This window comes from Myxine glutinosa, chromosome 14 (assembly GCF_964187855.1).
Source record: "Myxine glutinosa chromosome 14, kmMyxGlut1.1, whole genome shotgun sequence".
Taxonomy (NCBI): domain Eukaryota; kingdom Metazoa; phylum Chordata; class Myxini; order Myxiniformes; family Myxinidae; genus Myxine; species Myxine glutinosa.
This window is the reverse complement of record NC_136274.1, coordinates 16,316,185-16,340,094: the sequence shown is the minus strand read 5'-3', so window position 1 is coordinate 16,340,094 and position 23,910 is coordinate 16,316,185. Positions and strand designations below refer to the sequence as shown.

General features: G+C 43.0%; 1 protein-coding gene across 1 annotated transcript in view; it reads left to right on the top strand.

The window, feature by feature from the left end:
• LOC137439216 (uncharacterized) overlaps positions 1–23,910 on the top strand; it is a 340,252-nt gene that overhangs the window by 101,930 nt on the left and 214,412 nt on the right. Inside the window, exon 2 of the mRNA XM_068134947.2 lies at positions 16,563–16,698. Within this exon, the coding sequence (XP_067991048.2) occupies positions 16,563–16,698 (136 nt within the window). The remainder of the gene's footprint in view (positions 1–16,562; positions 16,699–23,910) is intronic.

The window sequence follows — 23,910 nt, the reverse complement described above, 5'->3', positions numbered from 1 at the left end:
TCCCTTGCCCGCATTTCTTCTTCCACCATCTTTAGCCAAGTCTTTCTCGGTCTTCCCGGTCCTCTACTCCTTCTACATTCATTTCCATCACTCTTCTCAACCAGTCACTTTCATCCTTCCTCAACACATGACCAAACCATCTCAACCTGTTCCTCTTCACAGCATCAATCACAGGCTCTATTCCCATCATCTTTCGCAATTCATCATTTGTCTTCCTCTCTCTCAACGATACTCTGCACATCCACCGAACCATTTGCATTTCCACCCTTTCCAGGCTTCGTTGCTGCTCTACGTTCATTACCCATGTCTCGCTCCCATAAATCATAACACTTCTCACACATGCAGCATACACCTTTCCCTTCAGCTTCAACGACACTCCCCTCCTCATCAGCACGCCACTCAGTTCCCGTAACTTCTTCCATGCACATCTCACTCTAGCAACCGTTGCCGAGTCTGATCCACCTACTCCCTTCTCCTCCGCATGTCTCCGAGGTAGCAAAATGCTTTCACACCTTCCAGCTTCACCCCGTCTCCAAGATCCAACTCAACTTTTCCTCCATCTGCAGCTCCCTCTGTGCACACCTTACATTTGAATGTAGCTGCCACACTGGTTAATGACCCTCTCAGGCCACTACATTTTTGATGAACCCACTCAGCGCACATTGTACATTGAATGGAGTTCACTCCAACACCCTTCCTGCACACAACACGTGGCCACTTCCCAGTTCTTTCCACCTCACCACATGCTTTACCACTTGCCATCACCTTCGTCTTTCCGACATTCACCTTCAGACCTTTTGTCTCCATACATTCCTTCAACATGTTCATCTTTTCCTTCAGTCCATCCTTACTTTCCGCAATCAACACCAGATCATCTGCATACAACAACTCCCACGGTAAACCCTCCTTTACGTTCTGAGCCAGCACCTCCATCACAGCTACAAATAGTAGTGGACTTAGTACCGACCCCTGATGCACTCCCACCTTCACCTCAAACTCACCACTGTTCCCGTCCTTTGTCCTTACAGCTGTGCGCGCTCTTTTGTACATTGCCACCACTACTCTGATCAACCATTCCTCCACTCCTAACTTCCTCAATGCCCATGTCAATACTTCACGTGGAACCCTATTGAATGCTTTCTCCAGATCAATAAACCCAAGAAACAACTTCTTCCTCTTCTCCATGTACTTCTCCTGCAACTGCCTCACAATAAAGAGCTCATCTGTCGTTCCTCTTCCTGGCATAAATCCTAACTGCATTTCGTCAATCTTCACCTTCTTCCTTATCCTCCTCTCCAACACCCTTTCCAATACCTTCATTCCATGCTCCAATAACTTTATCGCTCGGTACGAGACACACTCCAGAGGGTCACCTTTTCCCCTTGTATAGAGGGACGAGGGTACTCAGTTCCCAATCCACTGGAATGCGGCCTTCTTTCACCACCAGATTTCAGATCTCTGTCATTCTCTTCACACCCCAACTTCCTGCTGCCTTCAACATATCTCCCACAACTCCTGTCGGCCCTTGCGCTTTTCTACTCTTCATTGCTTTTATCGCTTCCTCAACTTCCTTCTCAGTTATCTTCTCTGCCGGTCCTAAAACTGGGTTACTCTCTATGTTGCCATCCCATTCATTCTCTGTATTCAGCAGCATTTCCATATATCTTTTCCATCTTCCTTTTATTCCATCTGGGTCCACAACGATTTGTCCCACTTCATCCTTCAAGCAACTCACCCCCATCACATCACACCTCTCTTTCGCTATCTGCTTTGCAATCCTGAATACCGCTCTCTGACCCTCTTCCGAATCCAAGCTTTCTCCGAACATTTTCCTACATGCCTCCTGCACCTTTGCTACCTTTCTTTGCAGCCTTCTTGGCTGCCTTATAACTTTCATGCTCTGCTTTTTCTGCTCCCGTACCCTTCGCCTTCTGCCACTCCTTGAACTTCTTCCTCTTCTCGTCATTCCTCTTTCCAACTTCCTCATCCCACCACCATGTTTCCGAGTGCCTCGGTTGTCCTTTTGTCCATCCACATACCTCACCAACGGCTCCCAACAGACTATCTTTCATTGACATCCAACCACGTTCAAGCTCAACCACACCATCCTCTACCCGACTCAGCCTCTCTTTTAATGCCTCCCTTACTGTCACCTCTTTCAACCTCCACACCATCATTCTCGGTTGGTACTTCACCCGCCGAGCTCTCCTCGCACCTTTCACCCTTATGTCGCAGACAACCAAGTGGTGCTGTGAAACAGCCTCCTCCGCCGGGATCACCTTTGTGTCCCGGAGGTGCCCCCTATCTCACCTACGCACCATCAGGTAGTCAACGGTTGTCGTCGACCCACCTGACGTGTATGTAACAAGCTTATTATCCTCTTTCTGGAACTGAGTATTCCAAATCAACAAATCAGCTCCATCATCAAACTCCAAAATCCTTTCACCTTCTCCATTTCTCACACCATATCCGTAACCCCCATGAACTCCCTCAAAACCATCCATACTCCTTCCCACATGTCCATTTAGGTCTCCTCCTACCACAACAACTTCCTCATCTTTCACGTTGTCCATCAGCTTCTCTATCGCACACCAGAACTTGTCCTCCTCTTCATCGCTCCGACCAACCTGCGGAGCATATCCCGAGATGACGTTCACCAAGAGCTTTCCAATCATCATTTTCACCATCATCACCCTATCACTCACTCTAGTCACACTCACCACACTGTCTACAAACTCCTCAGAAAACAGGACACCAACACCATTCACACCCTCCGGGCACCTTTGTCACACAAACTTATATTTCTGTCCCTGCCTTCCCTTCACCATTCTCACACCACTTCCCTTCCATCTCGTCTCTTGCACACAACATATGTCCACTCTTCTTCTGATCAATACTTCCACCACTTCTCCTGATCTCCCTGTCATTGTCCCTACATTCCATGTCCCAAACCTCAGAAACCGATCTCCACTTCACTTCGGGCTGTACCCTGCCCATATGTAGTTGTAATTGTCATGGTTCTCTTTTTGAGGCAATGTTTTTATGGCCAGATGCCCTTCCTGACGCCAACCCTCTTAGTCGCCTCTTACGACACGCAGGGATACGGTGTAGCTATTCTAACCAGGGTACACACCAGGATAAAGCTTTGAATAAAACCAAACGGGTTTAATCCCGAACAAATAAACGGTTTCTTGCATGCACAGCTAGTTTCCAATCCCCCCACAACATCTCGTTGGGATTTAGATCTGGGCTTTGACTTGGCCATTCCAGAACCCTCCATTTCTTTCTTTTCAGCCAATCCTTGGTGGATTTACTGGTATGTTTAGGGTCATTGTTATGTTGCAAGGTCCACCTTCGGTTGAGCTTCAACTTTCCGACAGATGGCCTCACATTATCCTCAAGCACCCTCTGGTACAATGAAGAATTCATAGTGGATTCTATGATGGTGAGCTGCCCAGGCCCTGATGCAGTAAAGCTGCCCCAAACCATAATATTTCCACCACCATGCTTTACAATTGGTATCAGGTTCTTGTGGTCAAATGCTGTCTTTTGTTTTCGCCAAACATGTCTTCTTGTACTGTGGCCAAATAGCTCTACCTTTGACTCATCTGTCCAGAGCACATTGTTCCAGAAGTGCTGTTCTTTGCCAAGGTGTTCATTGGCAAACTTTAGTCTTGCCCTGATGTTCTTTCTGGACAGCAAAGGTTTCCTCCTGGCACACCTACCATGTAGATCAAATTTGTGCAGCCTCTTTCTAATGGTAGACTCGTGCACTTTGACATCAACAGTGGCAAGAGCTCCCCGTTGGTCCCGTGATGACATACTGGGGTTCTTGGAGACTTCTTTCAGCATCTTGCGGTCTGCTCTCGGGCTGAACTTGCTGGGGCGGCCTGTCCTGAACAAGTGGGCAGTTGTTTGTAATCTTCTCCACTTGTAGATGATCTTCCGGACAGTCGAATGATTGATTTCAAATTGTTTGGAGATCTTTTTTAATCCCTTCCCGGACTCGTAGGCATCTATAACCTTCTTTCTGAAGGCCTCAGAGAGCTCTTTTGATCTAGGCATGGTGACTCCGCACACTTCAACAACAAAGAGCAAACCAAACTAAATGTCTGAAGTTTAAATAAGACAGGTTCCTCCAAGATCCTCTCTCATGATGTTCTTATCATTTGCACCTGAGCTGGTGCACCTGATTCTAATTTTAGGTATTTGAAGTAGTGATAAATGTGGGGGTGTACTTACTTTTTCCACATGCGAAATTTGCATTTATGTTTATTTAAATTATACAATGGACTACAAAATGTAAATGTTTCATGATATTTGTTATCTTATATCACCTTTATCAATCAATATTGTTGAAATGAAGATCAAATAGCTGTATGTTGAAATATGTTGAAAAAGTCAAAACTTTACATGGGGTGTCCTTACTTTTTCACGTGACTGTATACACGTACATATACAAATACATATACATATGCATATACATAGACAGATACATATATAGATACACTACTTTTAAGCAGGCCCAATTATTCCCACCTTCATGTGGGGTGGCATGAAAGTTTTTGACTGATGTTTTTCACAAGCTGACTGGCTCGGCCTGACGTTCAAATGAAGGCAACAGGAAATTAGGGTTTGTTTAGGGCAGCGGTCGGGAACCTATGGCTCGCGAGCCATATATGGCTCTTCCGGTGACGGCATATGGCTCCCAGACAATTTTGAGTTGAAAAAAAAAAAAAATATCAGTTTGGAACTGATTTTAAAATACTTGTGATATTTCTTAATAATACTGTGTCATTTTAAAGTAAACAGAAATTAGTTTTGAAGATAAAGTTTTGAAGAAGTTTTGAAGAAGATGTGTCACAGGACGAGCTTCCTGTGACATACCACACAATGCAGCGTGTGAGTATTGCCGTATTGACCATGTTTGGCTCTACATATGCATGTAAGCAGTCATTCTCGCATATGAGGAACATTAAGACCAACCTACGCTCACGTTTAACTGATGGAAGCCTCAACGCCTGCATGAAGCTCAACCTCACCACGTATGAACCAGACTACAAGGCCATCAGCAAAACCATGCAGCACCAGAAGTCGCATTAAAAGTAAGACATATTTAATTTATTATACGTTAAAAATACTATATGGCTCTCAATGAAATATATTTAGAAATATTTGGCTTTTATGGCTCTCCCAGTCAAAAAGGTTCCTGACCCTTGGTTTAGGGTGATGGCGATTACCCACCTCACAATTGCAAAAGACAAGGTCGAATGTATGACTTCCACCAACAATCAGTGTGAGAAAACCGATCATCCGGTTTAACATTCTTTTGACAGACAGCCCACATATTGACGCCTCGCCCTGAATGCGAAACACCAAGGTGACAGTTTCTGGTCGGGTCCAGATTTGAATGCAGGTTGGACATCCTAAAAGTGAGTACGCGTACCTCTGAGCTATCCGTTCAATCCTGAAACGTTGTATTAAATTACAGCATGGCATTAAAAAAAATTCCAATATGCTTTTTTTTTTCAAGGACGACATGCACGAGGAATTGTTTTTTGTAAAAGTAATTCACAAGAAAAGTGTGTGCTGTTGGCGAAAAAGAAACAAACTCCAACTTGAGTGACGACCTTTTGCATCGTGCTGTCCCATCGGCGCAACACATTCTCGGCACTAAATGTATATCAGAAGAAATCCTTTATACGCTGCCTTCTCCAGCCTTCAGCCTTATGGTTTTTAATCCCTCCCGCTACATGAATCCGACATGCTGCGTTGGTGTCCCACGTGAATTAAAGCCATTCCGGTTTTCTATTTGGCCTAATATCCATTCTCTTTACGTTTGCACATCTTTAAATTTCAAGTCGTTGCTGAATACTTATTTTGTTGTCTTTCTCTTTTCTATTGACGATAGCTGAGGTCCTTGTGAATTATTCCAATTGGACCAATTCCTCCATGAAGGTCCCCTTTCTGGGCCCTGCTGGAAGTTTGTAACGTGGCGAGCTCACCGGACTATCAGGCGCAACTGAAAAGGCGGCGTCTGCCCTCCATGCGCTTCTCGCACCATGCCGCCATTTTAACCAAGGCTGCATTCGTGGTGCACTTTAACAACATAATTTGTATGCAAATCTCTTAGTTATTTACTTTGCATATTATGATTTATAATATTAATAGTTCCCTTTACTAATGCAGAATTTTGAGAAAATTGCTTTACGCTTTTGCTAATTAGCCAAACTAATTGCATTGAGAGGAGCAATTATACTTCTTCTTTTTGTGCAGGTCCAAGTTTGCTGTGTTTATGTATTTATGCACTGGTACTGCTGTGCAGACAATGCAATGGAAGACCATCACGACCCATTTGCATTGTACAAAGCGACCTGAGCAATTGTGACAAGCCCGAGGTCCTGTCTCATGATGGGAGACAAATCCCCAGTACACCCAGTGATCCTTTGTAGCGGAAATGGCATTTCGATCAAATTTCAGGAATCTGCTCCCGATGGGCCATCTTTCCTGGTAGTAGTAAAATATTGGTGGTTTATAAAGCCAAATCTCCCGTGATGAAGCCAACTCCGAGGGCCTTTCACTCACTCACTGCAGGCAAGTTGGTGGTCTTTCTGTTTTCTACCGACCCCTCTCCGGCCTTGTTCCCCCAGCTCTCTCTGGGCTCTGTCCCCCAAATATTCCTGCAGGTCGCACAATATCTGCCAGCAACCCTCTTATGGTTAAACTGCCAAAATCAAGACTCTCTATTCACCTTCACTCTTTCATTCCTCTCCCCCCCAACCCCCCGCCTCTGGAACAAACTCGCTCACTCTCTTCAATCCCACTCCTCCCTCCAGGTCTTTAAAACAGCTGTTCACCACCATCTCTTATCTTCCCCCATCCAAAACCTTGATCTTTTCTACCACCGTTAATTCATCCCAGATCCACTTTTTTGAAATACCGACTTCTTTCCTGGAAGTCCTTGCAGTGTCCATGTGTTGTCTTTGTTTTTTTTACCTCAACCCCCTTCCCATGCCTCCTCCCCCCAAGCCCTCTCCCTCCCACACATCTCCCGATGTCCCTGTCCTCCATCTTGTTCTCCCGCTCCCTTTATCTTATGTTTTATGTGTCAGTTTGTCTTTTTGTGATCAATGTTAGCTCTTACACGAGCCTCAATCTTGTAAACAAAAAAAAACAAAAAAATTACCCCATTTTAATTTTCCCTGGAGTAAGCTGCAGGAATTGTCTCCATGTAACACTTTAATGACTTGAGACTCATCAGGCCAAACCCTTGCAAGTACATAGGTTTGCAGGTAGCCCACATTTTTACCAATTCCATCACTTTTGATAAAGCAAACTGTCTCATCAGACATTTCCCGTCATTTTTAGTAAATCACACCAGTTTGCTAGATTCCAACAGGTGTTAATATGGACTTGAGGAAACTAAGATCCAGTGATGCTGCTCCAGTTTGGCCTACATAAGCCTACTTTTCACTAGTTTTGGCACTTTTGGAAATTTCACATGTAGGGATTACTACTCCGTCCACCTCTTTAACAGCCCCGATTGTTCCCCCCTTCTGGTAGTGTCGGCTGGGGAGCGTTTTGGACAAAATCATTCACGATCATGTTGGCCAGGCTTCACGTTTGACTGGAGATGGCAATAATTTGGAATCAGTTAGGGGATTCTGGCGATAACCTGCCTACTCATCACAAAATATACCGTGCAATCTTTCACATCCACCGACTTGTGCTATCAGACCAGGAATCCAGCTTAACATCCACCCGAGGGATGGTACATAGCTTGCGTGATTCAACGCCCTGCGCCACCTGCAAAACACCAATCGGACAGTTTTTAAGTCTGGTCGGCAATCAAACTCAGGCTAGCCAGGCCAAAGGTAAGTGTGTTACCTCTGCACCTTCCTGTCAGACAAATTTCACCAGCAGGGAAAGTGTCAGGGAAATTTCACCGTGCTTTGTGGGACCATCACACCTGATGATGGTCCCACACACAGCACGTATTGCATATACTATGTTATATGGAGTCTGGCCAACAAGATGCAAGGGGGGGAGGGAGGGCAGGGGAGGGGAGGGAAGGGGGGGAGGCAGGAGAGGAAGGTGGTTCGTTTATATGCTGGCGAGTGAATGTGGCATTCATCACGTTTCTGATTTAAGTGTGATGCCGATTAGGAAGAAGAAGAAGCCGTACTACCAACTTCGTGCACTTCTGGAAATGTTTGATTTATTTGTATTCAAATGTCTGGTGATTATTTTGTATTTATTTAAGTTATATTCAAGTAGACATTCACAGTCATTAATTTTAAAAGGCTTAGGCACTATCGAGCTTTTTATTTATTTATTTTAACTCCAAAAAAACGATCTTTTTTTCCATAATTTTTTTTTGCCTGAAACACTCCCAGGCACTCACTGATGAACCTCTGAAAGTTTGACAAAGATCCGTTCAGCCATCTCTGAGAAAAATGGCGACACACAGACAGACAGACAGCTTGCTTATATAGTAGACTAGCAGAAGTACCCGGCGTTGCCGGGCAGGTTAGGGGGAGGGGGCCAGTGGGGAGGGGGGCAGGAGGGATTGAGGGGGAGGGGGATTAAGGGATGGGGAGGGGGGAGGCAGGAGAGGAAGGGGGTTGATATATATGCTGGTGGTTGAATGTGGCGTTCATCATGTTTGAGTTAACTGTGATGCCGATCAGGAAGAAGAAGAAGCCGTAATACCAACTTCATACACTTCCAGAATTGTTTGATTTATTTGTATTCAAATGTCTGGTGATTGTTTTGTATTTATTTATGCGAATGTGTACTTGTATATAACTGTCATTCATTTAAAAAGCCTTCGGCTTGAACCTCGAAAAGCCTCGAACGATTTAAAAAAAAAAATTTTTACGATCTTTTTTTTTTTCAGAATTTGTTTTTTGCCTAAAACACTCCCTGGCACTCACTGATGAACCTCTGAAAGTTTGACGAACATCCGTTCAGCCATCTCTGAGAAAAATGGCGACACACACAGACAGACATCTCTCTTATATAGTAGATATATATATACTTGGGCGTGCCCGTACTATATATATATCTAAAATTATATCCCCCCCCCCTCTATTTACATGAAATGGTTTGGTCCATTCGCAAAGCCAAAGCGAACGGCTTGCGAGTACGGTGACCATACGTTGGGAACCACTTGTCCGATTAATTTCAAACCTTGAAAAGGCACATCCTCGGGTCCCCAGCAATATACCTGGCAAGTTTCAAGTATATCGGACCCGTGGTTGTCGAGAAACAGCGGTCACAGACAAACACACAGACAAACACACAGACACACACACACACAGAGATTACTGGAATTATATATATATATATATATATATATATATATATATATATATATATATATATATATATATATATATATATATACAGTGGAACCTTGACTTACGAGTTTAATTCGTTCTGTGACCGAGCTCGTAACTCAATTTGCTCGTTTCTCAAATTAAATTTCCCCATTAAAATGCATTGAAATGCTATTAATCCGTTCCAGCCCGCCAAAAACCACACCAATTTTTTTTTAAATATACAGTATATATAAAAATATCTCGCGCTTTATATTTCACCTGTATGCAGCATACAAGTTGGCAGGATGGCCTGGTCTGGAGGTACGCACACTTGACTCTAAACTGTCCAGCCTGGGTTTGAATCCCGACCCAGCTATAACCTGTCATGGGTGAATCACAGGCAGGGTGATTCATCAATGTGTGTACCGCTAAACTGGGCGCCCCGTTTGCGTCCCATTAGTTGTTGGATGTTAAGGATCTCACCGTGTTTTCCACAAAGAGAAGGCGAGCTATCGCCGGCACTCTGAACAAGTTGTGGCCTGGCATGCTCTTCTCCTCTGCCGTTATATACGTCCTCCTCGGCATCTTTTTCCAGAAGAGCCCTGTCTCGTCACAGTTGAAGATTTGCTGGGGGATGTATCGTTCGGCTTCTATCAGTTCGGCAAAAGTTATAATAAAATCTTCAGCTGCCTTCACATCCGCCTCACCAAGTCGACAACACGCACACCTCGCTCATGTTTTTCGACGATTGCGTGTTTTATATCCGAGCACATCATCCTCTCTTCCCTTGGCACTCAATTTATTAGGACCCATGGTTAAAACTAAGAAATTTTCCAAAATAAAATGCGAAAACAAAGCAGCAGCGATATACGGCAGAGATACTTGCACGGCAAGATAACCACGTGACCGGAACCCACCTGGTGGCGGGTAGCGTAAGCTCGTAACTCAGATCTCGGCTCGCATCTCAAAGCAATAAACCACCCGAGCGACGGCTCGTATCTCGGAAAACTCGTAAGTTGGTGCACTCGTAAGTAAGTTCCACTGTATATATATATATCTCTATATCTCTATATCTCTATATCTATATTATAATAGGCTATGGTGATTCTGTCTGTCTGTTGGACGTCTGTCTGGGGGTGTGGCTTACTCGGTTTGCAGAGTAGCTCCACCCACTCCTCCTTCTCGAATAGCTTTGAGGCCTGTTTAGTTAGGCCCGTGCTGTCTTTCTCTCTCACACAGGTTTATTTCAATTCTAATTCGATATATCATTTCATTTTTCGCAGCCGCTAACATAGTTTTAGACTCGGTTGAAAAAAAACGGGAAGAAAATCCGATCCGATCCTTCGGATCTTGAGTCTCTCTCACGCCTTTATCTCCAATCTAACTCACCATCTGATTTCATTTTTATTGATGGTTTTAGACTCGGTGTCAGCAACGCGGGAAAACGTAGAGATATATTTTTTTAAATACACCATATCACCGCCCAACACCGCCAACAAGTATCATACACCGCCCAACATGACACAGACGGCAACATGTCGACGTTATCGCTTTTTCTTTACACCGAGTGAACCGAGCCGAACCGAATAAACCGAGTGAATTCACCGAGCGAATTTCATCCAATTCCACCGAGTTTCATGAAATTACCGAGAGATATTTCTTCGTTTTTATTTTATTAGTTACCAGCAGAAGTACCCAGCGTTGCCGGGCGGGGGAGGGGGGAAGGGCACGTACACTTTAAACATGTATATACATGTGGGATGTGGGATATATACATGTGGGACATGTGTACGTGTGTGTGTGTGTGTGTGTGTGTGTGTGTGTGTGTGTGTGTGTGTGTGTGTGTGTGTGTGTGTGTGTGTGTGTGTGTGTGCATATATCTGTGTGTATGTGTATGTAGGCTCACCCCCGCTCTAGCATGGAAAATGGCCTTAAAATGCATGTTGTTGTTGTATGTGTATGTGTATATATATATATGTCTGTGTGTGTGTATGTGTATATATATGTGTGTGTGTGTGTGTGTGTATATGTGTCTGTACGTGTGTGTGTGTGTTTTTGTGTATGTGTATATGTGTGTGTGTGTGTGTGTGTGTGTGTGTGTGTGTGTGTGTGTGTGTGTGTGTGTGTGTGTGTGTGTGTGTGTGTGTGTGTGTGTGTGTGTGTGGAGATGTATATATGTGTATAATGTGCATATATGTGGATATGTGGATACATATGTGTATACATATGTGTATATGTGTAATGTGTGTGTGTGTGTGTGCGTGTGTCGATGTATGTGTGTGTATATATGTGTGTGTGTGTGTGTGTGTGTGTGTGTGTGTGTGTGTGTGTGTGTGTGTGTGTGTGTGTGTGTGTGTGTGTGTGAATATGTAAACATGGGCCGGTGTGTGTGTAAAGTGTGAGGAGGTATTGGAGAGGAAAATGCAGAGATATATATTTTAAAATCGCGCCATGATGATAAACGAAAATACACAGCCTAAAATAAGTCGACATATATTTAAAATTCGTCACACACATCCATGCCCGTGGGATTCCCACGGGTGACCCCGCTAGTGTATATATATATATATACACACACACACGTAGTGTGTTCAAAAAGTATCCGACCTTTATTTTTCGTGCGTAAAAAAAAAAGAAGCTAGGGAGGCGTTGATTGGTGCACGTATGTAGGCGATCCTAATGCACACGCGTGAATTTTTTCCCACCTGCAGAAGCTGTCATTCGACGGCAGACCGCCGATGAGTGAGGACATGTAAGCGAGCGCCGTCGGATTTTCGTTTTTGACAAAATGACGGAAAAACTGGAACAACGCTACTGCATCAAATTTTGTGTTTTTTGGCCTCGGGGATGTTGGATGCTTCCATTGTGATGACTGCAACTTGGTTTCTGGGTCGTACCCATAAACCCAGGACTCATCGCCAGTGATCACTGTGTTGAGGAAGCTGGGATTGCTGTTCACAGTCTCCAGCATGTCCTGTGCGATCTCCAAATGGAGAATTGCTTCCATTTGCTCGTGCAGCCTTTCGAGGAAACTTTGTCTTCCGAGATGACAATGCACGGCCTCATCATGCTCGCATGATCCAACACTTTCTTGCTGACAGTGGTGTCGAGCATATGGAGTGGCCTGCCATGTCCCCGGATATGAATCCGATAGAGAACTTGTGGGCAGAATTAACGCGTCAAATCGATCACTTGGACCAGCAGCCGACCTCTGTGCGTGAATTGCAGCAGGCTATTGTCACTGCATGGCAAGCGATTCCTGTCCAAACCTTGGCAAATCTCGTGAACAGCATGCCTCGACGTGTACGTGCTCTCCTGAATGCTCGTGGGGGTTACACGAAGTACTGAACTGTAATTTTACTGTCCGTAATCCCAGTCATAATTTAACTTTTGTTTTTGTTGAATTTTTTTTTGGCTAATGTGCAAAATAAAGAGATACTTCTGGAAAACGTACAGAAGTTTAACACAGTACTGTCCGTGAATTGAGTTCGATATCAGTTTACATCACTTTCAAGGATCAATTTATTTACTTCGAAATGTCAAATGTGGTTTTTGTTTCTTTTAAAGGTCACATTAACAAAATCTAGAATAATTTCAACATAATTCTAATGAACTTTTGGTTCCGAGTCATCTTGAAAAGTAAGTTCACCCCCACAAAAAAATATTCCATATTAAATGCCAAGTCTGTATATACACGAAAAACACTGGCCGTCTGTGAAGCCGTGTGGCTATATGTCGACTAATTACGTAATTGGAATGTACTTTTTGAGCCTTGAGACTGGTGAGACCCCTTAGACCTTTGAACACCCTTGAGACTACCAAGACCCCTAAAGACCTCAAAGACCCTTAAATACCACAAAGACCCAGAGGACTCAGAAGACCACAAATACCCTTAAAGACCCTTTCAGCACTTGAGACACCTTTAAACCCCAATAATCTTTCGAGATTTACACGATTTAAGTCCCTTTAGAGCCCTTGCACCCTTCAGAGAAATAAAACTGCTTGGACCCTTGACCATTTTGAGCTGTCGACCACTTGGACCTTTTAAAATTAATATTAAATCATATCACCAATATTACGAATACATTTGTGCAAAATAATTGTTTGTATTATGATTGGTGTAAATCATGACAACACAGCAACTCAAGTTCACTAAGGTGATTACCCTCAGTTAAAACAAGACCGTGCCTCTGTAGCGACGTGTGGTGAGGCGTGTGTAGCGAGCCCTCCATGCTAGTAGGTACAGAATATAAAACTGACAACAGGAGTGTACAAACAACAATAACCACAGCCATGATGACAGCAATTCATAATCATCATCATCATGTGCCAATGTGCCCTTGCCCTGTTCAGAGCATTGATTCTGCCGAAGCAGTTTCGCGGCATGGGATTGTTCTCGGTGGTTTGCCATCCCTCTCCCAGCAGTAGTTAGGGCAGGAATTTGGAATTTGTTCAAGGTGCCTCGATAGCTTGCCGACTCTTCACAAATGACACCGTGGGGTCTTAAACGTCTACCAACTATGTGCACAAATGTATATGTATGTACACAAATTCCCGTCACATTTCCAAGTTTAAGTTGATACACCCTGTCTAACAGAAGAGCTTTTGTAAAAAATAAAAAAATTAAAAATCCAAGTGAGTATGTATCACAGGTTCCTGTTACTGAATTTTGTGACAGAGGGAAATCACCCATGTACTCCATTATTGTGACATTTTTGTTGGACTCTATTTGTGACCATATTCAGCCTGCATGACATCGGCACCATATCGCTACTGGTGCAGGACTGGGTTAGTCTCGGACTGATACCAGATCAGTACCAAATCAACTATTCACTTGCACGGTTTGGTAGGGGCATTACTTTACCTTCTACAGCTGCAAATTGACACCATGTGAGAATATTATGGGATGCTTTGCAGTAGGTGGTCAAATTATCATCATCATTACCCTGCTTTGCAGTATGTGGTCAATATTCAAAATATCTCACCAAGCCTCACGCATTCATGGCCAGCATCACAGATGCTCAGCCACGACCTTCCTTCATGTCAGTGATGAGGCAGAGCCGCAGTCCTCAGGTTGATGTCTCCCAGGATATGTGTCATGGCTAGCCTACCCACCCAAACACACACACACACACGCACACCCTTCTTCAGTGGGACTTCGGATTTGTTTGTTTTCACTTTGGGAGTCTTTTATGTCGATATGATTGTATATGGGACTGCCAGATTTTTCTGCTCTAGAATTTAAACTCTCTTTTCCTTAATGAAGCTGCATTCATCAATCCGCATGCAGCACGTGGTTTTTCATCATTACTAGGAGCACAGCTCTACCACTGATGCAGTGTCCCCTTGCAGTTGGTTAGAGCAGAGTTTTGTGATTTGTTCAGGCTGCCGGAGATAACTCTCCTACTTCCTGCTATTATATGTATTTTGCATTTAATGCCAAAAGGCACCATGGGATATTTGACATCCAACAACAATCTGGCAGATGGATCAGATCCTAGTGCACAGATTTATCTCTCGCCCTGCATGTGAAACACCCATGGTGATAGTTGATAGCCGGGTCAGGATTCAAATCCACCGTGGTGATAGTTGTTAGCTGGGTCAGGATTCAAACCCACCATGGTGATAGTTGTTAGCTGGGTCAGGATTCAAACCCACCATGGTGATAGTTGATAGCCGGGTCAGGATTCAAACCCACCGTGGTGACAGTTGATAGCCGGGTCAGGATTCAAACCCACCGTGGTGACAGTTGATAGCCGGGTCAGGATTCAAACCCACCGTGGTGACAGTTGATAGCCGGGTCAGGATTCAAACCCACCATGGCGACAGTTTATATCCAGGTCAGGATTCAAACCCACCATGGCGACAGTTGATACCCAGGTCAGGATTTAAACCCACCATGGTGACAGTTTATATCCAGGTCAGGATTCAAACCCACCATGGCGACAGTTGATACCCAGGTCAGGATTTAAACCCACCATGGTGACAGTTTATACCCAGGTCAGGATTTAAACCCACCATGGCGACAGTTGATACCCAGGTCAGGATTTAAACCCACCATGGCGACAGTTGATACCCAGGTCAGGATTTAAACCCACCATGGCGACAGTTGATACCCAGGTCAGGATTTAAACCCACCATGGCGACAGTTGATACCCAGGTCAGGATTTAAACCCACCATGGCGACAGTTGATACCCAGGTCAGGATTTAAACCCACCATGGTCACAGTTTATATCCAGGTCAGGATTCAAACCCACCATGGCGACAGTTGATACCCAGGTCAGGATTTCAACCCACCATGGCGACAGTTGATACCCAGGTCAGGATTTAAACCCACCATGGTCACAGTTTATATCCAGGTCAGGATTCAAACCCACCATGGCGACAGTTGATACCCAGGTCAGGATTTCAACCCACCATGGCGACAGTTGATACCCAGGTCAGGATTTAAACCCACCATGGCGACAGTTGATACCCAGGTCAGGATTTAAACCCACCATGGCGACAGTTGATACCCAGGTCAGGATTTCAACCCACCATGGCGACAGTTGATACCCAGGTCAGGATTTAAACCCACCATGGTCACAGTTTATATCCAGGTCAGGATTCAAACCCACCATGGCGACAGTTGATACCCAGGTCAGGATTTAAACCCACCATGGCGACAGTTGATACCCAGGTCAGGATTTAAACCCACCATGGCGACAGTTGATACCCAGGTCAGGATTTAAACCCACCATGGCGACAGTTGATACCCAGGTCAGGATTCAAATCCAGGCTCGGCATATCAGAGCGCGAATGTGCATATTCTAGGCCCTCCTGCTGCCCCTTCAAGCCATAAACTTCCAAACATTGTGAAAGGTGAAGGGGATGTATTGCAAAGATGTCTTTACTTGACCATTGTGATGTTTCCTCCCTAAAAATGAAATGTCATCAAAGGTTTGCTATCCTTTATAAACAATGGCGTCAAATGGCTTGTTCTATTATTTATTTAATTACTATTCTTCATTAACTATTGTTTATTCGCTTCAGTAATTTTTAAATTGTAAAGCTCCTAATGTCTTCAATAAACTTCTACCTCACAAACACAACCTCTTTCTCTCTTTCTTTCTCTCTATCTCTATCTCTCTCTCTCGCTCTGTCATCCCTCTGCCACTCTTAACTCTCTCTTTGTCCTGTCACCCTCACCTCAAATCCTCACGCATTACCCCAACTTATCATTTCCATGATTCCATCAGTACTGATTCCCCCCCACAGAGAGAAAACACAACAGCAAAGACTCCACTTTGGTCTACGAGTCCAGAGTCTCAGGAACAACGAAGTGACCCTCAGAATAGAACACCGAACATCTGGGCCATAGCTGCGTTTACACCGGTAAGATGTTCTGAATGCCTGAGAGCGAATGGAGAGTCTTCCACGAGGTTTGCCGAATGGAGAAATTCGTTTGCCAAGAATGTTCTGCTTGAAGAAAGAATGGCTGTGGTGATGCCGATGATGCGTAACTTGTATTTTGATGCTATTAGGACTCTTACTACCTATGAGGAATTTGAACATTCTGAGTCACTTCGATTAATTAGATGTGTCATTTGAGGACTTTGAGTGACTCGGTTTCTCCCACACTGTGGATCATGCGAATGAGGATGGGATTTTGATGATTACATCTGGAGAACTTTTCCTTACCTAGAGAGTTCATAGAACACGATACCCCACGCAGTGTTGAAGTATTCAACGATATTAACTTCAATGTCAACTTAAATAAAATAATACTTCAATGTCATAAATTATGTTAACTTCAATGTCAATAAAATCATTATTTAAAAGGTCGTTAAAAATTCCGGGAGTATTATGCCATTTAAGCAGTTTATGCATCACGCTTATACACCACCTTATTTAACAAGTCCGAGTAATGCTAAACGGAAGGTTTTGAATGTGTCAAGAAGGCTATTTGTGTTCTTCAGTGTTGAAGTATATATAATCCAAGGTAAGTAAAGATTGTAAAAGTCGTATAAATAAATACATTCCGGAATTTACTGTCATTTTACCACCCTTGACGCAGTGTCGATTACATCACCTTGTCTAACAATTTACATTAGTTTTTCGTGCCTGTTGTTTGTGTCCTTTATAACGTTCTTAAAAACAGCACCTTTCCTGTTTGGAATTATATTTAAATTTGTTTGACTGTCAGCCAGGAAGACAGTAAAATAATTATGTTAATCCTCTCGGCTCATGTGCGGTTGGGACTAATTCAGACCTAAAGTATGGTAAAACGCCAAAATTGTCTTCCGATTCATGTTCAAAATGTAACACTCAATTTAAATAGGTTGTTCTTCGATCATAAACTGACGATTATGGGCAGATGGACGGATGGGCATGAACCAATTGCTTAACCACGCTTTTCACTTCGCGTGTGCGGGATAACAACCACACTTGTTGTGGTTATTGGTGTTTCTGGAAAACTAGTGCTTTATGATGTGTACGTCGCTCTTTTCTTTAAGACGGCACTTAAGAACGTCCCACTCGGAGGAGCTCGAACGACTCCATGGAACAGGAAACCATTTGCACAAAACAACAACGTAAATTTCGACAAACTCCAAATATTGAAGTGTGTTTAAGTTTTGTTTGTTTGTTTTTTTGCTTTACAGTGAAATTATTCAACAACTTATTTTTTCTCTCACTTTTGCAATTTTTGACGACGCCGAGCTCCTCGCGGCAGGTTTGTGTTTTAGGGCAGGTGCTCCTTGGTTAGGGCCGGGAATGCAACTTTAAACCTTGCAGAATAAGCCATACCGGTATGTTGGTGTTGGAAATGGAAGGTGAAAATGTCCCTATCGGTGTCTACTCTCAAGGGCTGCTGCTTCCAAAGTATATATTTAATTGAAGCGATTCACACCAATAAATATTTTTTACATAATATTGCTTCAAATAATTTGTTCCCTCCAACGTCTTTTTCTTTTTTTTTCTTTTTTTTTTATACTGAATCGAGGCTCGTGAAAGTAGTACTACTTGTTTTCAGAAAAATGTGAACATTTTTAATGGATTCATTACAATAACTCGTTTTTACATCAAAATCGTATTTGACAAGAGCGAGAATTGCTTTGCAATACTGACCAAGTTGCAGTTCAATATCAGTAAACACGTCACTTTATTTGGGCGGTGTATAATTCCAAGTTTGCTGAAATTTTAAAAATAAAAACAACCTGATTTACGTACTTGAATCAAAAACATGCATATGGCTTATGAGCATATATAATACATCATGGTCATATTCCTGGGAATATTGCAATTGCACTGGGTCATGGACGAACACCCAGGACTAAGGCCTGCTGATCTGTGCTGCTTCATCGAATGGCAGCAAGTGGTTTTAATTGGGGTGGGGTCAGGCCAGCTGTCCAGCCAATGGGTGTAAAGCAGTGGGTGGAGTCAGATCAACTGAAAACTAAGGAATGTCTAATATGGGATATTTTCGAAGTTCAAAAAGGGAATAACTCAGTGAAAAATTCGTGAAACATCTCGAAACTCAAACTTGTTCTGTAACTTGTCATAATAAACCCATGTACTACTTTTCATTTGAATATGTTAAAGGGTATAGAAAAGATGCAGAAAACCACAGGTGGGACGGACAGACGGAGAGCAAACCTATAGTCTTCCGGATAGGGGACTAATACGTATATGCTTTGCTGACGGGTTTAATCTAAAGACAGCATGTTGTACATATTGCATATCTGTGACAAACATATTGCATGTCTATCTGTGACTCACTGAGGATGTAAAATGAACCGGTGGAAAATGCATGTTTTATAACACGTAATTATTGTTGCTGTAGTTGCTGTAGTTGTTGTTTGTGTGATTCTTCCGTGAACATTTTTATTTGTTTCGATTGCTTCGAGAAGAATGACTATAGAGTAATGTGAAAAAGTAAGTACACCCCATGTAAAGTTTTGACTTTTTCAACATATTTCAACATACAGCTATTTGATCTTCATTTCAACAATATTGACAGATAAAGGTGATATAATATAACAAATATCATGAAACATTTACATTTTGTAGTCCATTGTATAATTTAAATAAACATAAATGCAAATTTTACATGTGGAAAAAGTAAGTACACCCCATTAAATATTTTTAAAATCTTTTTAACATATGTGGACATATCAATATTTGATCTTCATTTAAACAGTATCTATAGATAAAGGTGATTTAATTGAACAAAAAACAATGGAAATTGACTTTGCAATAATTTATTCAACAAAAAATTAACAGAGATGCCATTTCCTTCTGTGGAAAAAGTAAGTACACCCTTGGCTCTAATAGGTGGTATTGCCCCCTTTGGCAGATACAACCTCAAGTAGGCGTTCCTTATAACTGTCTACCAGTCTCTGACATCGACTGGGAGAAATGTTTGCCCACTCCTCCATGCAGAATTCTTTCAGCTGTGCGATGTTTGAGGGGTTTCTTGCATGCACAGCTCATTTCAAATCCACCCACAACATATCGATGGGATTTAGATCCGGGCTATGACTTGGCCATTCCAGAACCCTCCATTTCTTTCTTTTCAGCCATTCCTTGGTGGATTTACTGGTATGTTTAGGGTCATTGTTATGTTGCAAGGTCCACCTTCGGTTGAGCTTCAACTTAACGACAGATGGCCTCACATTATCCTCAAGCACCCTCTTTGTACAATGAAGAATTCATAGTGGATTCTATGATGGGGGAGCTCATCAGATTCAGCCAAACTTTCCTTTTAAAGTATGGCCTGATAGCTCTTCACAAATATCACATTGGTTTGCTTTTTGGTAATTGCCCTAAGTTACTATCCATTTGCTATGAAGGGGCTTATAGTAATTTTAAACGCCTCGGAAAGCACCAACTGCATTTGCTTCAACATAGATCCAGGGCACGATTAGAGTCGATGTGTTAATGGACATTATATCACTTGCAGATAGCCTTACTCAGGTTATAATAAATATATATTCATGGGCCTACTTCCATGCTTTTTATATGCAGAATTTGGGCTCATGGACACCGAATGACCCAGGACATAACAGAATGACTTGGCCAATCCAGAACGGTCTTCAAGCAGCCTTCAATCATCTGGACTGGTCTCCCATCTCTACCGCCTCTGACATCAACTCATCCTGGGAATTCTTCCAAAGTAAATTGCTCTCTCTCATGCACAGATTTATCCCATCTCATCTTCAGTTGTCATACCCTTCCTCCCGTCCATGGTACACGGAATCATGTGGTGAGGCTGTTGCCCAGAAACAACTTGTCTTCAACTCCTGGAAAGCAAATCCAACGGAAGGAAATCTCATTTCCTTTCACAAAGCCTGAAACAAGTGTGTGTCCACCCTCAGGAGAGCCAGGAAACAATATCTCTCCATTCTCAAGACCGAACTCTCTTATCTGTCTCCCTCTTCCAAATCCTGATGGCACGTGCCTTCGATACGGTCTGGCACCCCACTCTGCTCACCAAACTCTCCTCCTTTGGTATCCATGGAAATCTCCACGCATGGATGGCGGACTTCCTCTCTAGTCGTAGTCAACGTGTGGCACTGAATGGGTTTCTCTCATCTCCTCTTCCTGTTCAGGCTGGAGTTCCCCAAGGCAGTGTTCTGGGCCCTGTGCTTTTTCTGGTCTTCATCAATGATCTCTCTGACTCTCTTGAAAATCCTCTCTATCTCTTTGCTGATGACTCCACTCTCTGCCGCTCCATTCCTCATCCCTCAGATCGGCACTCTGCAGCCTCCTCACTCTCTGCAGACCTGGACAAAATCACAGACTGGTCAAACAAGTGGAACATGTCTTTCAATCCTGACAAATCTCACACTCTTACGATGTCTCTCCGAAAAGACCGACTGGACAACCCTCCCATCCACTTTCTGAATAATCCTCTCCAAGAAGTTCTGTTACTCAAGCTTTTGGGTCTCACTATCTACCATGATCTTTCCTGGGAAAACCACATTTCAAATCTGGCCTCCAAAGCCGGTCGCCGACTCGGCATCCTCCGTCGTGCGAAGTCCTTCCTTGGCACACCTGAGCTCCTCACCACATACAAGGCTTTCATCCGCAGCTCAATGGAATACTGCGCTCCCCTCTGGGCTGGTGCTCCTGCCTCACACCTATCTCGTCTTCACGCTGCTGAAACCAAAGCATTCAAAATCATTGGAATCTCCCGCGATGAAGCTATCTCCAAGGGCCTTTCACTTACTCACCGCAGGCAGGTTGGTGGTCTTTCCGTCTTCTACCGACTCCTCTCCGGCCTTGCTCCCCCAGCTCTCTCTGGGCTCTGTCCCCCAAATATTCCTACAGGTCGCACAAGATCTGCCTGCAACCCTCATATGGTTAAACTGCCAAAATCAAGACTCTCTGCTCACCTTCACTCCTTCATTCCTCTTTTCTCCCACCTCTGGAACAAACTCCCTCACTCTCTTCAATCCCACTCCTCCCTCCAGGTCTTTAAAACAGCTGTTCACCACCATCTCTTATCTTCCCCCATCCAAAACCTTGATCTTTTCTACCCCCGCTAACTTCACCCCAAATCCACTTTTTTGAAATACCGACTTCTCTCCTGGAAGTCCTTGGTGTCCTTGTGTTTTATACTTCTCCCACACCCCCACCCCCTTCCCACGCCTCCTCTCCCCAAGCCCTCTCCCTTCCACACATCTCCCGATGTCCCTGCTCTCAAATGTTGTGTTTGTGTGCTTCCCCTTCTCTCCCCATCTTGTCTACCGCTCCCCTTTTTATATACTTTGTTTGTCTGTTTGATTTGTTTGTGTGATAAATGTTAGCTCTTTCACGAGGCTCGATTCTGTATACAAAGAAAATGAAAAAAAATTGAAAAGAACAGTGTAAATAGATGAGGGGTGGTGGTAGAGGGGCAAAATATCGGGCAACATGGAGGAATAAAGGACGTGGGGAAAGCAGAGACAGAATGTGCCACACTTACGAGCTCGGGAGTCCAGGCAAAACGCTCACAATGACAGGAATCCGATAGTACATCCCAACAAGGTACGGCTAAGACACGGGAATGGATGAAAAATACGAGAAAGCATCTTAAAATGCAAATCCCATCCGCGTCTGTTTGTATTTGGATGTATTCTTCCTCTTCTTCCATATGCTGAACATAACGAAAACAGTTTAAAAAAAATACAAACTGAAAATTGATGATTTTATGCAGCCTTGACCTTTGAGCTTTAGATTTAAAAAAAATCAGCCTCTAGCTTTTGATTGGTGAACCAATTCAGTGACCAATATTCAAATTCTTAAAATTTCAGGTAAATATTTTTGACCTTTTGACCTTTTGACCAAATTATTGATTTGCCTTCTCCATATTCTCATAATAAAGCTTTGTTAAAAAATTGTTGACAAAATGAAAATGGTAAATTCAAATTTCAGGTAATTTGGATGGAAATTTCAAATTTATGTGACACTGACCTTTAACCTTTTGACCATTTTACAAATTTATTAATTTGTCTTCTCCGTATTCTCGTAATAAAGCTTTGTTAAAAATTTGTTGACAAAACTATAATGGTAAATTCAAATTTCAGGTCATTTGGAGGGAAATTTATGATTTATGTGACACTGACCTTTAACCTTTTGACCATTTTACAAATTTATTAATTTGTCTTCTCCGTATTCTCATAATAAAGCTTTGTTAAAAATTTGATGACAAAACTCAAATGGTAAATTGAAATTTCTGGTTAATTGGATGAAAATTGATGATTTTATGTGAAGCTGACCTTTGACCTTTTGACCAAATAATTTGCCTTTTCTGTATTATCATAATAAAACTTTGGTGAAAATTTGATGACAACAGCTGAAATGGTAAAAAAAAATAAAAAAAATTACCCCTCCCGGGCAGGTGTGCGCGCACGCACACACACACACACACACACACACACACACACACACACACACACACACACACACACACACACACACACACACACACAAGAGCCCTTGGAACAAAACTCTGAAAAAGTTGAGCAGCTTGGTCCATGAACAATTATCCCTTACCGAAGCGGCGATGGATACTTTCGGTCCTAGGAGACTCCATTCAACCTCCTGAAACCCGCAAATGGAGGTAACAACCAACGACACAGACAGGCACACATAAATGATTACAAAAGCAGGGGACGGGCTAATTAACGCAGGGATGAATCTATACCACAAAGACAGGATAGAGCCGGTGCGGAAAATTAAGCTCGGATGAGCTTCAAGTAGGCTCTGAAAGTTTATGCTTCCAATTATTGCATTTACAGAACCATTAAAAACAAAAACCAAACTGTTTGGCAAAAAATAGAAAACGTACAACAAATGCAAATACATATTAGTATTCCGATACCAAAACTTTTATTTTATTATGATTGGTCTCAAATGTGGCGAGGACATGCATTAGAGACCTAACGCATAAAGTTTTTTTCAAACCAAGGTATAATTAACAAACTTGGAAGTGTGTGTGTGCTTCCTGGATCTCAACTAAAATTGTTGTGCTTAACTTGTCACTTCGATGGTTCTACGTACAAGAGGGTCATCGTAAATGTGTGGGATGTCTGTTCCTCACCGACCCTTCTGCTCGATGCA